Source organism: Ambystoma mexicanum, chromosome 4q, assembly GCF_040938575.1.
Source record: "Ambystoma mexicanum isolate Mex_15411 chromosome 4q, UKY_AmexF1_1, whole genome shotgun sequence".
In the NCBI taxonomy this organism is placed as follows: Eukaryota; Metazoa; Chordata; class Amphibia; order Caudata; family Ambystomatidae; genus Ambystoma; species Ambystoma mexicanum.
Window position 1 is genome coordinate 108,460,347 of NC_090928.1, and position 17,148 is coordinate 108,477,494.

The 17,148-nt window shown below is 46.0% G+C and overlaps 1 protein-coding gene across 50 annotated transcripts in view; it reads right to left on the bottom strand.

The window, feature by feature from the left end:
* Positions 1–17,148, bottom strand: part of TRDN (triadin) — a 1,596,486-nt gene that overhangs the window by 73,225 nt on the left and 1,506,113 nt on the right. For 2 of the 50 annotated variants that reach the window (XM_069607603.1, XM_069607595.1), the window contains one exon: positions 15,167–15,226. The exons of the other annotated variants lie outside the window; for them this stretch is intronic. In XM_069607603.1, coding sequence (XP_069463704.1) covers positions 15,168–15,226 — 59 coding nt within the window. In that variant the 3' untranslated portion in view covers position 15,167. The remainder of the gene's footprint in view (positions 1–15,166; positions 15,227–17,148) is intronic. 50 annotated transcript variants of the gene reach the window in all.

Sequence of the window (17,148 nt, forward strand, 5' to 3'; positions counted from 1 at the left end):
TCTGCCCCTCTACTTCACCAGCCGCAAGCCCTATTTTTTTTGTTCCCAAGAATGAGGGGGATCTACGTCCTTGCATGGATTACCGGCGCCTTAATGCCATCACGAAAAAGGACAGGTATCCGATCCCTTTGATCACCCCCCTCCTGGACCGCTTATCCCATGCCTCCGTTTTTACCAAACTGGACCTTCGGGGCGCGTTCAATCTGGTGCGCGTCCGCGAGGGCGATGAATGGAAAACTGCCTTTTGCACCCGTTACGGGTTGTACGAATACCTGGTCATGCCCTTCGGCCTATGCAACGCCCCGGCCACATTCCAGCATTTTATGAATGACATATTCAGGGACATTCTGGACGTGTACATGGTTGTTTATCTGGACGACATACTGATCTTTTCGCGAGATCTTAATGACCATGTGCAGCATGTCCGGGAGGTCTTATCCCGTCTAAGGAAACATTAGTTGTTTGCCAAACCCGAGAAATGTCAGTTCCATAAAACATCTGTTGAGTTTCTGGGCTTCCACATCACCCCTGGGGCCCTATCCATGAACGAATCCAAGGTGAGGGCGGTCCTAGAATGGCCGATTCCTCAGACACTCAAGGCCTTGCGGGCCTTTTTGGGTTTCCCCAACTTCTACAGGTGCTTTATTTCGTCCTTTTCCACAATTGTGGCCCCGCTCACGGCTCTGACTAGCCCTCAGGTACCCTATCAGTGGTAGAAGGCACATCAGGAATCCTTCGAGGCTCTGAAGACCGCTTTCACCACCGCACCGATCCTTCAGCACCCCAATCCCGAACTTCCATTCATAGTCGAGGCGGACACCTCTTCCTTCGCCCTCGGTGCAGTGTTGTCTCAGACCTGTCCGACCACGGGCAAGTTTCACCCGGTGGCATACCACTCCCGCAAGTTTTCCAGTACTGAGGCCCATTATACTGTAACGGAGAAGGAACTTCTGGCTGTCATGGACGCCTTTCGTGTCTGGCGCCATCATCTCCTGGGGGCTAAGCATCCAATCACTGTCTACTCCGATCATCAGAACCTGCAGGACTTGGCCTCCCTGAAGTGCATCAACAGCAGACAGGTCCAGTGGCATCTCTTTTTTTCCGCCTTTGACTTTCACATCACTCATTGTCCTGGGGTCACTCATGGAAAAGCGGACGCCTTGTCACGCTCTCCGGGTGGGGTCTCGTTGCCAACCTTCCCTGATACTGTTCTAGGCAAGAGTCACGTGATCTGTCTCTGTACTCCCTCTCTCTCATTGTTGGATTCTGTGCGAGCATGGACGAGCAGTCACTCTGACCAACTGCGAGATTGGGATCCGGTGTATTGGGACGGCTTGCCTTTCATGCATGATCGTTTGTTTCTTCCCACGCCCGACACCCGTAACCTGGCCCTTGAATGGTCTCACGATGCCCCCTTTAACGCCCATCCCAGCCAGGAGCGTACCATGGATCTCCTAAAGCGCTGGTGCTGGTGGCCCTCTATGAAACGCGACGTGGAATGTTATGTCAACTCCTGCTCTGTTTGCGCTCAAGCCAAACACCGAAGAGGCCGCCCAATCGGCCTGCTGCTTCGGCTACCGGTACCCCCAAGAACTTGGCTCACACTGACTATGAATTTCGTGACCGATCTCCCCAGGGTGCGGGGTTTTGATACCATCTGGGTGGTGGTGGATACATTTACCAAAATGGCTCGCTTTGTCCCCTGTAAGGGGATCCCTTCTGCCCCGGTCCTGGCTGACTTGTTTTTCGAATCTGTTTTCACGTTGTTTGGGCTCCCTTCTGTCCTTATCTCCGACCGAGGTTCACAATTCACGTCTCGTTTTTGGAGAGCTTTGACTAAGCTGCTTGGCATCGATACCAGGTACTCCTCGGCCTATCACCCCGAGACTGATGGGCAGACTGAAAGGACGAACCAATCTATGGAGCAGTATCTCCGGTGTCTTATCTTGCAGCTGCAGTCCTCCTGGTTGAGTGTTTTACGGCTTGCCGAGTTCGCCTACAATAACGCGGCTCACTCTGCTACGGGTCTCTCTCCTTTCTACGCCCTCTATGGCCAACACCCCAAGGTCTTGCCCGTCCCTGACGCTTCTGTCTCTTTGAATCCTGCGGCCACGGCTTTTCTTAGGGATCTGTCTGCTGTTCATGCTCGTACTCTGGTCCACCTTACTGAAGCAAAGGCCTCCATGAAGTCCCGTGCTGATGGCAAGCGCTTGGCTGCTCCTCCCCTTGCGGTGGGTTCCCGGGTGTGGTTGTCTTCCCATCACCTTCGCCTGGTTGGTTGTCGGAAACTTCTGCCTTGCTTTGTTGGCCCGTATGTGATCTCCCAGGTTGTGAATCCAGTGGCTTTTCGTCTGGTTCTCCCAAGCTCTTGGCGAATCCATCCTGTTTTTCATGTCTCCCTTCTCAAGCCTTGCCCTGATTCCTCCCGTCTCCGTGCCCCGGTGGCCCCGGTGTACCTGGCCTCCCCTGATGTCTTTGAAGTGTCAGCTATTCTGGGTTCCCGTTGGTTTAGGGGTGGGCTCCAGTATTTGGTGGACTGGACAGGTTATGGCCCGGAGGAGAGCTCTTGGGTTTCCGCCCTGGACGTTAACACTCCTCGGTTGGTGGCCCAGTTCCATCGGGATCACCTGTCCTGCCCACGGGGTCGTGGGCCGTTGGGGGGGGCTATGTTAGACGCTCTTCTGCACACCAGAACACTGCTAGCACCTCCACAACACCTTCCCCGGGTTCCCACACTACTCCCTCCAGGTTTCGAGACTCACGTGATGTGGCTGCCCCAAAGGACTGAAAGCTCCGTACCGGTTACAATATACATGCCCGGTTGCAGCCCTTCCTGCATTGGCAGTTGCCATGGAGAGCATACAGCAGAAGGGGCGGCGGAACGCTTCCGCATCGAACAATCATCCGCTCACGTGATTCAGGGCGGCGTTTCCCACGTGACGGTGGAAGGCGTCACATGACTCGGAAGCGCACAGTACATAACGCTTGATGCACAGAGCACTCACTGCTTCTCAGCTCTCTTTCAACTCTGTTTGGCGCTACGTTTGGACTTGCTCTATTGGGTTACCTTGACTTTGGATCACTCACCTGGACTCCCTCGGATTATCCTTTTGTACCTTTGCTTGGAACTGTTTACTCATTGCTGAACCTCGGTCCGTCCCTCACCTGCCTTCGGATCATCCCTTGGAACTTTGTTTGACTTCTACGCCATTGCCCTTTGGGGACTCACGCTACGCCTCCAGCCCTAGATTCAGGTGGGCTGTCCTGTGTCCATGTGTGACTCCGGTCCCTGTTGTTCTGGGGACTGCCTCTCATATGAGTCTCGAACCTCCCTCACTAGGTCTCCCGGGTTTTCCAACCACCGGATAGGTAAGATTATTCAGATCCTGTGATTCGTGTATTCTATTGTATTTGCATGGTACTTAACCCCGTTCTTTCTGCAGCAGCATCGGTATTCCTGAGGTTCAGTGGATCCGGGAAGCAACATCTCCCACCTGTGGCTCCAAAGGTCGCATAGCGGGGTTCTTTTGGTTCCCCTGTGCGTCACTTGGGGACGGAGGTCTCAACGGTCTACACGACACTCAAGTCAGAACATCGTCTCCAAAGCAGTTGACGCCATATCTCCACTTACCCTACAAAAAGCCAAGAAAATTAAGCATTCCAATACATGATTCTCCAATGAACTACTTGACCAACGCTCACGGAAGAGGGCTGCACTCTCCGCCTAGAAAGCTAACCCCTCAGAAGCCACAAGAAAGGCCTTCAAAGATATTTCCATTCCCTACAAAGCCAACATCACCCTAGCCAAATCCTCTTCGTTCAACTCAAGGATCAATGTCGCCAAATCAGGGTCCAAAGAATTATTTACTATCTTTAGGGAACTAGAAAAGCCCTCCGCTCCCCCTCCCTCTCTCCCTAAAGATGAGAAATGGTGCAACAGTATTCAATCAGCCATGCTAGACAAACTTAACTTACTCCAAACAAAAATCTGCGGTCACCAAAAAGCTTTGAATAACCTCATAGCTAATCTACATAAGGATACCCCTAAATCTCCCACGACCAAATCCTCCCATCTGTTCCATTTTAGACAAATGTCCGAGCTGGAAGTAATCACCCTGCTCAAATCTATCAAACCCTCAAACTGTAAAGGAGACGCATGTCCTGCCCAACTCGTCAAAGATTCGGCACAAATTCTAGCGCCCTTCCTTACTGCATTCATTAATTCATCATTCCAGTCCGGACACATTCCATCTAGTCTCAAGGAAGCATGGGTGCGCCCACTCCACAAAAAACCTTCCCTTGACCCCACGGTTCCAGGGAACTATAGGCCCATCACCACTGTCCCATGTTTACTTAAAATTCTCGACAAAGCAGCTTACCTGCAAGTCCAAGAATACCTGGAAGAGAATCGTCTCCTTGGCCTACGGCAATCTGGCTTCCGCCCACGTCATGGCACTGAGACGGCCCTCTTAGACTTAAAGAACCAAATGGATGATATCGGAGACTCAGGCAAACCTGCGCTCCTTCTGCTCCTAGACCTATCAGCAGCCTTTGATCTGGTCGATTACAACACTCTGTGTCGCCATTTAGCTACTGAAGCCAACTTTTCCCCTAAGGCATGTGATTGGATCTCCTCCTTTCTCCAGCAGAGAGTCATGAAAGTATTCTCTGACTTTGCCTGTGCCATCCCTAGCCACATCAAATGTGGCGTTCCACAGGGTTCGTGCATTGCACCTACCCTCTATAACCTTTTTACAAGACCCTTGTTCAGCATCCTCGACGCCTTGCACACCTCATATACAAATTATGCGGATGACACGCATGTGCTTATCCCAATCACAGGGGACTATGATGCAGATCTGAACACACTCACCACCATCTACTCCACCATCCAATCCTGGATGGCAGACAATTGGCTCTGCCTCAGCAGTGAAAAAACTGAGCTCCTGCTCATAGGGTCACCCACCACCCTGGGCAATCTCGATAAGCAGTACTCATCATTTTCCATTGATAACATCCCGATCAAAGTCTCCAACCACGTCAAGACCCTAGGAGTCTACCTAGATGCCGACTTGACTATGGATAGACAGGTCAACGCCATTGCTTCATCATCTGCGTACTATACTAAAGTGCTTAACGCAGTCAGACCCTTCCTATCACACCAGAACTGCCTCACCATTGCTAGGGCTATAATCGGCTCTAGGCTTGATTATTGCAATGCTCTCCTCATTGGAACGTCCCAAAAAACATCAACAAACTTCATCTGGTACAAAATAACGCACTCAGGGCAGCCACAGGAACTTCCAGAAGAGACCACATCTCTGAAGTGAGAAGACACGTTCACTGGCTCCCGGTCAAAGAAAGAATTGTCTTTAAAACCCTTGCCATCACCCACAAATGCCTCCATGAGCTCGCACCCCCATACCTTTCCCACAGAATCAGCAGGCATACTGCCACGATGCCGCTCAGAGAAGGCTACTCTAACATGATCCTCACGCCAAGAATCCGTAGAGCCCGTGCAGGTGGCTCCAGCTTTCCTGCTTTGGCCGCCAGTCACTGGAACGCACTCCCTTCTCACCTAAGACAGATCGAATCCCACCCAGTTTTCCGCAAAGCCATCAAAACAAAGCTATTCAACTAAAAGCTAAAAACCTAGTATTACTCCTCTGAGGTACCACCACCACACTGTTACTCTTTCTTTGCCCATCACGTTGATCACTCTGTATTTCATGAAATGTGTTTCCTGTAATGTGTAACTAACTAAGAAGCCTTGGCCGCATGAACCTGTATGACAAACCTCTTTCATATTCTTGTAAAAGCGCCTCGATGCCTCCGGGCTGAAAGTTGCGCAATACAAATGCAAATAAATAAATAAATAAATAAATAAATAAATATGTTTCATGGTAACCTTCTTTAGGATGTGACTGCTCTGTGTTCCAGTATCCTCTGCATTATGTGTCCTTGGGATAGAGGCATGAGGACCAGAAAAACAGACTCATGGTAGGATTTTCTTTGTTGAATCCAAATCTATTTTCGGTGTGACAGTACCAAAGATATAGTGGTTATTAATCTAATTTTAAGTGGTTGTAATCTATCTACAAAATTGAGTTAAATGATAGTACAAAAAGGTGGGTTTGAGGCTTAGGATTTGGTAAGCTGCAGACACTCACACCCAAAATTATTTGTATAAGAAGAGCTATTTTTTCAGGAAGTAGCAACAAGGATGTTCTACACAATAATACAGGCATTTGTGAGCAATTTCAATGTTTTGCAAGAAGAGATTAAATAGCAATGCAGTTTTTAAAATAATATTTGTGAGTTGTGTGTAATACTACTGTCTCTTGCATTATGTTCCTAGTTACAAATTCTGTATGTGTGTGGAGTGTACCTATTAAAGATTGTGAGCTTTCAATGTTCTTTGCTGGTTAGCAATCTTGATGTGATCTTTCAATAAGCAATGGAAAATAAAAAAGTACAGTGCAGATGTTTAGCTTATGTAAGAATTGTATCTTGATACCACAGATTAGGAGAGATGGCTATGTGGCCAATTTGTTCTCGTCCAGCTTGCAGTAACAAAAATTAGCTCTGTTGCTGTTTGGAAGTGTGATGAAGTCCCCTGCCTGACCTTACCAGTGGATGGGGCTGGTTTCGAATGGGGTGCGTTACTGCCACAAGGCAGCTGAATCTAGGTCCTGGGATGGCATAGGGAAAAAGGGGGTCATCAATGTTGTCTTAGAATTTCCTGTCCCTTTAAGAGAATCAATAAGAAGTGGTCCCACTTAGGAAGCATTGCCAGCAAGCTTGGCTCCCCTCAAAAGGGTGCACAAGTTATATTCAAAACCTCAGGGTGAAGTAGCGGGACCCGACCTAAGAGTAAAAACTCCAACAGTTAATCAGACACCTCACAATATCTCCTCACACATAGAGCCATGGCCTGTTTGGCTAAGGTGGCCCTCCCTGATGCTGGGGAAAGTGTGCAGCAAGCAGTGAGAGGAACACCCATGGAAAAGGACTAACCAGCCCTATATCCTACATCAAAACTACAAGCTATCCTCTGGTATAGGGCCCACCAATCTATGTGCATGTCAATTGCAAGCAGGCCAAACACAGGATAAGGGTGCAGGAATGTAGAGAAGGAGCTCATTTGCACTGACTCATAGAGAGTGCAGAAACAGCTCGCAAAGCAGACGAGATGCCAATGGAGAGACCTAGGATGCTGGAGGCAGAAGGATCCAGGAGGATGGGTAAGGAGATGTTAAACAGCTGGGGGAAGCCCAGTGCTCTGGGGAGACAATTACCCAATAGATTGGGGAGAAAAAGACCTAGGTGGTTTGGGAGAAAAGCACTGAGTGAACTGGGGAAAGGCCCCAGGGCTGTGTAGACTAAGACTAAGAATACGACTCGGGGGATAGGGAGAGATAAACTGAGGAACTGCAGAAGAGAAAGACTGAGGAGAGAGCGAGAATGAGACCAAATAGGCTGGTGGGAATGGGGGTTTGCTGAATGTCTTCTAAGACCCAGGAGTCTACAGAAGGTGGAAGGCAGAGGAAGCTGGAGAAAGACATGTACTCTGGATTCTGGAGAGACTGAGAGAGAGAGGTTGAGGAGGCTAAGGAGAGATAGACCAGGGAGGTTGAGGAGAAAGAAACCCAGGAGACAGGGGAGAATTCATGCCGAAGTTTATGTGACATCTCCATACCGCGTTGATCATACGAAAGACGATATGCACTCAGACAGCCATTCAGAAGATACCCTCACATTGAGGCAATGGGTGGGGAGCTACCAAGAAGGAAGTCCATTGAGGAAGTACCAGGATGTGGCTATGGGAACCATGGACTAACTCTGAACAAAAGTCTGACGGCAGTGATATGATGTCACGAAGAAGATACATAATACTAAATCGAAATGATAGGAAAGTACTTAATATTGACAATGTAACAGAAGCACTAAGAGAAACATATACCAAAAGATTACGTTATTCTGAAAGTAAAAAAAATGAAGTAACTTGCTGACCAATAACTGTAAATACAGTGGAACTTAAGGGAGAAAAAGCATATAGAACTTGCTAAATAGAGGTCAAAATATAACGTTTAGGACGGCCATTGGAAGAAAATGGATGATGGTCAGTGTTAAAGAATCAACCCAGCTACCTCAAAGGACGAGCCAAGGATTGTAAATTGAAGAACAACTTGTCATGGAGAAAATGTCATGGAGAAGTTGAAAACATCAGCAAACATCACAGCTTTATTCAAAGGCATTAATTAGGGATGACTTTAACCAAAAGGATTGACAACTGGTTTTGTTGTCAGTGAGAACAGTTGCACCCCTGTGTTTGCAATGGCAGTTGGTAGCTACTACAATGTGCCCTGTGTTGTGCATTGCTCTAATCTCATAGAAAAGGACTTGCTGAAAAAAAGACAATTAGGTTGTCAATGTAATGGCCAGATGTCACACATGTGTAGCCATTTCTGCCATTCTATCAATGCCCAGAAGATGCAGGGAATCTTGCAAACCACAAATGGCCTTCCTGAGCTCTGCCTAAGTGTGGAGATTCCCATCTGATGGCATTCAATGCTATATATGCTCCAACACCTCTCTGAGCAGCACACAGCTATCAATGAACACATCTGAGTATATTTTCTCAGTTATTGACCATAGTTGTATCAGTGCCTCTTGATGACCTGAAACCAGATTGCAGCTGTGCATTAGCAAGCTTGCTCAGAGTAAGTTTGGATATGTGCGATCACAAGGGATGGTGAGTTTAGAAAGGACTGAAGTCTAGGGTACACGTGGGTGGACATAGTCCACCCACTTTTTTCAGAGGGTGGACTCAGTCCTCCCCAGCTAAAATTAAAAAACATTGAATGTCCTCTTTGAGCAATAGAAGTTGCTGAAAATACAAACAAGTTAGAGATATTTGTCTAAACATAAAGCGACGTATGTGTCTGCAAGCACCTTGTCAGGGTGACTGTGACTGGACAAAAGTATCTGAAGGAATGTATTGTTTGCAATTTTATATTTGAGACCTCTTGGGCATTGGATAACTGAGTATTCTACGACCTCACCCATGTGTGACACAGTGGGGAGAAGGTTTGTAGTTCGGGACCAGACTGGCATTTAACAGGTTGGAAGACTCACAGGAGGGGCAGGGGTGGAGGTCTACCGTGGAATGACAGGCCTGGGGTTCCGCACTACATTGCAGTGAGAGATTTGGTAGGGGAGTATGGTGGGGCTGAGGTGGTAGGCAATGTCCTAAATGACTTTAGACAATAAAAGTGGACTAATTGCCCATAAGAACAAAGGTGATGCAGTTATCTGAGGGGCCTGGTATCTTGAGGACCATATCAGAACATCAGGTAGGAAAGGCTGGGGGGTGGGCGGGTAATGTGGGGATGATTATACCATTGGTTCTAACCAACAAAGGAGGCTTATCTTGAGAAAGGAGGCAATATCGACAGGAGGGGCAAGTGGGGTAGCCAGAGAAGGATTGTCAAAGTGTAGGCAAGGGCAGGCAGCAGGTGTGGACCAGGGTCTGTATGGTAATGTTTGAGGGGTTCTTACCAGGGTAAGGAGAGGAGTCTAGTGCTATTTTGTGCACCATACCAGACCATGGTTGTAGGGTTGTGACAAAAGTGTCTTGAGTGTCAGTTAAAGCATATGGTATCGGTTGCTCTAATACATAGCATGAACGGTAACCTAACAGAATAGGTGGTGAAACTAAGAGGTACTCACATGCCACCAGTGGGCTGGTAAGCCTTCCCCATTAAGAAGTGGTGAGGTCATGGGGTTGAGGAGCTTGTATTGCTAAGTCCACATCATGAAGTGATGTAGACATTTGTGGACTTGTGGACTCTACATGAGTGAATAGGGGATTTGATTGATTTACTCTTCATTTTATTATATTATAGCATATTCAACTCTTCTACACTTACAAGGAAGCCATGGTGAGGTGGAACATGGATGGCAGGGCATCCAAGAACTTTGAGATACAAATAGGTGCATGTCAAGGTGGCGTACTCGCACCAACACTGTTTTGTATTTTTATTAATGGCGTCATAGAACGTCTGCAAGCAACCCCCACTGATACTCCAGCAATGGCGGGAGAGAGATGTCCAATCCTCATGTTTGCCGATGATGCGGTTCTCATCTCGTTAACGCCAGTTGGGTCCCAATTCACAATATTTGACGAGTTTTGCTAAGACAATGGTTTATCCATTAACACGCAAAAAAACATAATTTCTGGTCGTCAGAAAAAATAGGAGGAAGAAAAATGTCAGCATTGACATTGAATTGAAGGGTGAGAAAATAGAGCATGTCATAGCATATGACGACCGTCAGCTAAGGGTCAGAGAAAATTGTACCTCCACCCCACATGTAGAAAAAGACGAGGTGGTGTTATCTAGTCATACTTGGACCATTGCCAGGTACACGAGAAAACGCGAGAACAGTGTGGTAAGGGCCACATTGCAAGCCTACAGATTACAAGCCAATCAGGGCTTTTAAATTGTTTTGAATAATTTGTCTAGCACTATACACAGAAACTACTAAGTGTTTTAATTGTCTGTTGAGAGATTTTTATGTGTATGCACACCTTTATGGCCTTGTATTGAAATAAAGCTCATTTGATTAATTGATTGATATTAAGAGATATGAAGTGTATCTTTTGCAAATATGCCAGAGAGCAACCTCTTCAGAGCATCATCTAGTAATGGGCTAGGCAACTTGTGTCTCTTCAGATGTTTGGAACTTCAACTCCCACCATCCCATCAGACTAACCAGTACAGTTATTATGGTGAGTGATCATAAGCGTAATTGCCCAAGACATCTGGAGAACCACAGCCCTTATCTAGCAGCAATTGTGTACATGCAAGGCAACTGCCATACTTTAGGTGGATTTATGGATTAGGTCTAAAATTGGTGGGATTGCTCCCTCATTTCGCAAACATCTGATCTTAGTCTGAAAAGCACTAAGAGCTACTGAAATTGTAAATAGTACCCATGAGTATAATGGACATCATTCAGAAACAGTAACAGAAATGTCACCTGTACATTGGCCTAATAGCAGCCCCCAAAGAAATCTGGGAACAATTATTTCCTTGCACCCTTGGACTCTTTTTGCCCTATAAATGCTGTATGTGGACTGGTTCCACATAGCTGTTGTATAGAACTCACCCCCTTAGAAACACAGAACTGAATCCATTTAGCTCAAATTGCAAAACCCCTGAAGATATAGCCATGTAATCAATTATCGCTGCAGCTCTCTAAGATATAAACTTTCTTTCTGTGGCCTTGTGTGTTGTCTCCGATTGGCACCAAGAAGCCTCATAGAGGCTGTGAGGAATTGCCATCTAGTAAAGGTGTGGGCGCTTCGATTTGTGTTAATTAATAAAATGATGCAGGGAATTCCAACTCAGAAAGGGTGATCTGTTAATTAGATTCCCCTTTCTGAAATCTCCATGCCAAAAGTAAAATAACCTTTGTGTCCTGGTGCAGCAGTCTCTGGACTTGCAGCTCCTGCTCTCCAGTGGCACAGAGCCAGCTCAGAGGTCATAGGTGCATTGTTTGACAGATGCTGTGACAGCAAAGTCAGTGACGTGACTGATGAAGTTGCATTTAAATCTGTGCCTCTGTTCCAAAATCATAATAATTATGATTAACTATTGCCTGTTGGCAGGGTAATCTTGAATTGTAAGCCATGCCTAGGTTTTTATGTGCTGGCTGGTAGTTCATATAATTATTAAAAAACTTAACTGATTTTTAGCGTGCACTTGTCAACACTGTGAGACCAGGCAAGCCAGGGAAGGGTTGTATGCCTTCTAGACAGACTGCCTGGCTCTGCTCACCAGCAGAGGAATGGGCAGGATGACTGTGACTCTCTTTGATCCCTTGTGAGGTCTGATAAAACCTCTCTATGGCAGGGCAGAACCCAGCAGGAGCTTCAATGGGAAACATGCTTCAAAGGCCACACCCATAAAAAGGACCAACCATGTACCAGGGTTTGTATACCAAAGGGCCTTTGAAGTGCAGGTTCAGAGAAGGGGGTGGGTTTAAGAAGTCCAACAGTGGGCTTCTTCTTCCAACCTATCTCCTTTACAGCAAGCACCTTGGATATGTTGTCAAAAGGCAAAGGTCACTTGTTACCTAACAGGGAGTGGACCCTTAAAGCATGTTTGCTTTTTTCAATCCGGGGTGCCTTTTGCCTTTATAAGGAAGGGGATTGGTACTCCTTCCTTGATTCACTTTTTGACCTTCAAGGACATTAGTAAGAATTCATCTGGACTTGGTTGGGAAAACAGTCCTTTTCAAAGTCCTCTGCCAGAGGTGTAGGTAGATGTTCCAAGTCAGAGGAAAGCTCTGCTCCATGCCCATACCCAGGGATCATTTGGGATGATGTTGCTGTGGAACAAAAACCTGTCACTCTGCTGGTAAAACTTCCTTTGCTGGAAGAACAGAGACTGAAAAGGACTCTCCTTGTCGTAAAAGCCCTCAGCAATGGGTCTCACAGCACCCAGAGAAGCCAGAGCAGGCAGGTCTTCTGTTTTCATCACTCAAACCACCTCAAACAGATTCCGACCCGTGCTTGATGCTTTCAAACTACCAGGACCCATGATGATGACTCACCGTCAAACTTTGAACTGACTGCAGCTTGCAACCATTAAACTGGTTTGACACCTCATTGCCCAAGTAGATCCCGTCACTTGTCCAGCTCAAGGCCCCGCTCACTGTTCAGACAATTTTGTATCGCTGCGTCAGAGCCACCATGACTTTGCATTGCAGTTCAACTCGAACTGCCTGGATCAGCACATCACTGATTGACCCACACCATCAGTACTTATAATTTCAAATCATGCTCGACACGCTCCATCGTTGAACTGCTCCTAGTGATCCATCAACCTGCATCATTCGACTGCACCTTCAAACCACAGAGAGCAGCGATAAAGGCTTGCGCCCGGCATCAACTCGACTTGCAGCCTTCAACCCCAGTTTGGCATGCATCCGAAGTCGTAGCCTAGTTTGACCCCATTGAACTGCATAAGACCTGGAATCAGGTACTATTGAGAGACTCTGCTGCCTTGGTCCATTTCAGGGCTGTAGTGACTGCTTAAGGGCCTTTTTGCATCTCTTTTCCTAAGGAACATATCCATTGAGGGACATTATTGCAATTTTTGCCCGTTCCTCCTGTTAAAGTTTCTGGAGTGCTTACACATATTTGTTCTGCATTTTCTGTTTTTTTCTCAGTGGTGTGTTTTTATATTGTTTTTAATAGTTGTATGATTGATTTGTTTATTTAAAGGGTATATTTTTATGTAGAACCTTTACTGTACTGAATAATCTTTTATTGTTGAAGAGTTCAGTTTGGGTTGCTACTGTCTTACATTCACACTCCTTCGAAGAGGATGGCCTTCCCCCGGGCCAGGTTACCACAAATGGGGAAGGAGGTGTGTCTCCTAACTGTTCCTTGTTTACCTTTATGAGTGGGATCAGGCTTGGCTTGTAGCAGTATGTGATTTTGCCACACCTCATCTTTGTACACAGGTGCAAATGTGCACTATAGAATTAAATATGATATAAAGGTTTATGGGCATTTAATCTAAAACCATTGCATCTAATGCCATTCCATAGAAATGTTTCCATCTAAAAAATGTCCATCTAATGCAAACCCCTGTTTTTTACCCTTTAAAATGCACCTGAACAGAAATTAACCCTTTACCACCAAAAAACATGCACATTTTATAGATGGAAAAATGTCCATGGAATGGTATTAGATGGAATGGGTTTAGATGAATTGACTCGATACTGATATAAATGCAGATGACTAAAACGGCGCAGAGTCTTCATGAACAGACCCAATGAAACTCTCACCACTCATCATCCTACGTCTTGCTCAACATGTGCATACATGAATATCTAAAAAAAAAAAAAAAACAAGAAACTCGGAAACATTACCGGATGTTTAGCTGACATTCCAGGCACATAACCAGCTCAAGACACAAGACACTCTGACTTACCTTCCGAGAAAAGTTCAGGACACCACCCACCCACTCCGTTTTGCTAAATACGTGAATAAACCCACACACTTAAATTGTGTTTCACAACGCGTCTGTATTTGGAAACATTTAGGAAAATGGCGCTTTATTGCATCTCCCAGTACACGCAGTAAAGTGGTGGTAGATTTTTAAATCAAAAATTAGCATGTCCCACACGTAGATAGAATTGTGAACATTGGCCTGTGCGGTATCTGGATAATATTGTGAAGATTGGTGAGTGCCACACTCAGACTGAATTGTGTAGGTCAGCGGGTGCTACACTTAGACAGAACTGTGAATGCTTGCATGTTAAATGTCACATAACCCACTAACCAATATAAACTCAAACTCTCTGCACACTTAAAAAACTCACACAACCATCTCTCGCACAACAAGCTGCATGCACTTCACCACACTGCAACAACACATAAGTCGCACCAACAGCACACGAAGACTGACACCGATCCGATACTCGCACCGAAGCTCAGCACCCGGTGTCTACCGAGTTGAAGCTGCCAACAGTACACCACTCCTCTCACTATCCTACTCCCTCTTCACCTTACTAACCCATCCCACCTTCTCATTTACAGATCCTCCAGAGCGCCTGGGGACCAATTCTGTTGGTGACGGTGCGCTATAGAAGTACCGTTAACATAACATAACAAACCAAAAAAATAAACATGCAAAATGCAACTCTTGAAAATAAATGCATTACACACGTGTCCGGCGTAGGTCAAAATCATGCATGAAGAGATAAAAGCAAGCATTATCTCTTCGCTCATAAAGCCCCCGTGTCACTTTCAATTTGCTACTTTCTAATAACATGGATGCGTGGTGATGGCAACAGTGTGAGTGCCTCGGAGAAGCTGACATGGTGATACTGATTTTAATAACATCCAACTAGCTTTCATAGCCCCTGGCCTTCGGAGCGCGAGATGTGTGGGCTGCATGTGTGAAGCCAATGAAAGTAACACGGGACACACATTAGCTGTGATGGCCACTTGTGTGATTCTGTATGATAGGGCAAATTGAGGTGCTACTGATACAGTGCCCAGTGCAGGAAGTCGTCCATCTTGTCTTTCTGAGGACACACACAGCCCAGTGAAGTGACAGAGCAGGCAGTGCACGTGTCCTACTACCTTAAGCTTGTTGTTCAGATAAGGTCTCTGTGCGATGATTCTGAGGTCCGCCTTCGTCAGCTGGCACAATAGCAACACAACAGGAATTCCATTAAAAACACAACGGGAGATTTGATCTAATATGTCATACATTCAATAACTGTCAGCTTTCGTATGAACAAACGTTACATGGCAAACAAATCTGATCCGTTTTGTATTTTGTATTTCTTAAGTATGTAGTTGGCATAGAGCACAAATCAGGCAGACAAAGGCCACACAAGAATCGCCCATGACAAACCCAACATGTCACCAGAATCAATTTTGTCTCGACTTTGTGCAATATTGACAAATTACAAAAGGTAATAACCATTCCACGTGATTCTTACTTGTCACAGTCGTCCCAAAATGAAGGCCGATTGCCTTCCAAACCCAGACAACACTAGAAACATTTGCTCCCCCCAAAAATTGAGTTTACAGATATGCTACCCCTTCCCCAGGGTTATATATATCTGCTCCATCTCACCCCCTCCTATACTTCCCCCCCAAAGAGAACTGCCTATTCACCCAGGTGGAGAGATGTGGGTGAGACATGAAGACTGTGGCGAGTGGGAAGATCCTGAGTAATATTGATAATCGTGTGTAATTGATCATCACATTCCGTTTCCCCTTCCTTGTCACAGTGCATAGTAAATGAAGATATAACAAGTAGTAGGAATTAACCATAGACTAGGGGTGGAAGGAAATCTTCCCTAGACACAGAATAACTGGGAACCTTGAAACCTAGAACTTGCAAGACAAAGAGTTTATAAACATACCGTAACTGAATATCCCCAAGGCCATTGTAGAAGGCCGTCAGAATAACACAAACACAGCACATTGTTGGAACACAGTGGTCCCGCTTCTGAGACTGCAGTATCACAGAGTAACCACAATGTGCAGAAGCATGTCTATTCATTGGGTGAAGGCAAAATGTACTTTCAAACTTCCCACCAATTGCATATGGTGAGTGGTGATCCAAATTGCATGAAGATCAGACAAAGAAGAGAAGATTATACATTTCAGCCACCATCATGACATGAGACCCGGTGATCCTCAAAGGCAGAGAAAACAATAGAATGTTACCCACCCAGCATGCCAGTTCTGGTGTGTTAAATACTATACACATCAGCAATGCCTGGGGTGGGGTGCCGATCCAATCCAGAAGGAGGACAACCAAAAGACCAAGATGTAATAAACATGTAATATGAACATGGGCTGGAACCATGAACCAGACCACCAGTAACTTTCCTGGAGAGATCATATGCTCAGAGAAAGTGGCCTTACCCCAGTCATACACTGTCTTAAGAATCCGCTAAGAGCGAACCACTGAGAAAATCAAATCAACCCCATAATGCATATTGTGTAGGGTGACCAGATTTTCAAAACAAAAAACCGGGACGGCCAACAGCATAAAAGAGGGACTACCCCATCAGAGCCGACCAATTACTGCCCCTCCCCCAACACGCCCCCACAACCACCCCCCAACCATATTTCCAGCACTTCTCATTTTTATAAACTGTATATAATCTCATTTGTGCAGTTTTGTCTGTGGCATGTTAATTTAAAAAGAGCGTTTGCTCTAATTGATATTACATGGCTTGCTCTACAACAACTTCCACGCCGGTCTCTGTGGCACAGTCAGTAGGTGTTCTGACTTGTACCTGAAAGGTTAGGGGTTCGAGCCAAACCTCCAACTGAAAGTGTTGTGAAAAATAATTACGGTTTTAGCCCTCCAAACATGCAAACCCCGGACAGGGTTTCAAAAATGAAAAAACTCCCGGGACCCAGGGACGGAGGGTAATTTCCCCGGACGTCTGGTCACCCTAATATTGTGTGCCCCAAACAAATACTCAGGACCCTCCCAATGATAACACTAAACCATTAGTCCAAGCTGAATGTCTGCACAAAGAAACCCTATGTGTATCAAGAATATTCGGTATTTTTGCCAATTTACCCATACACCT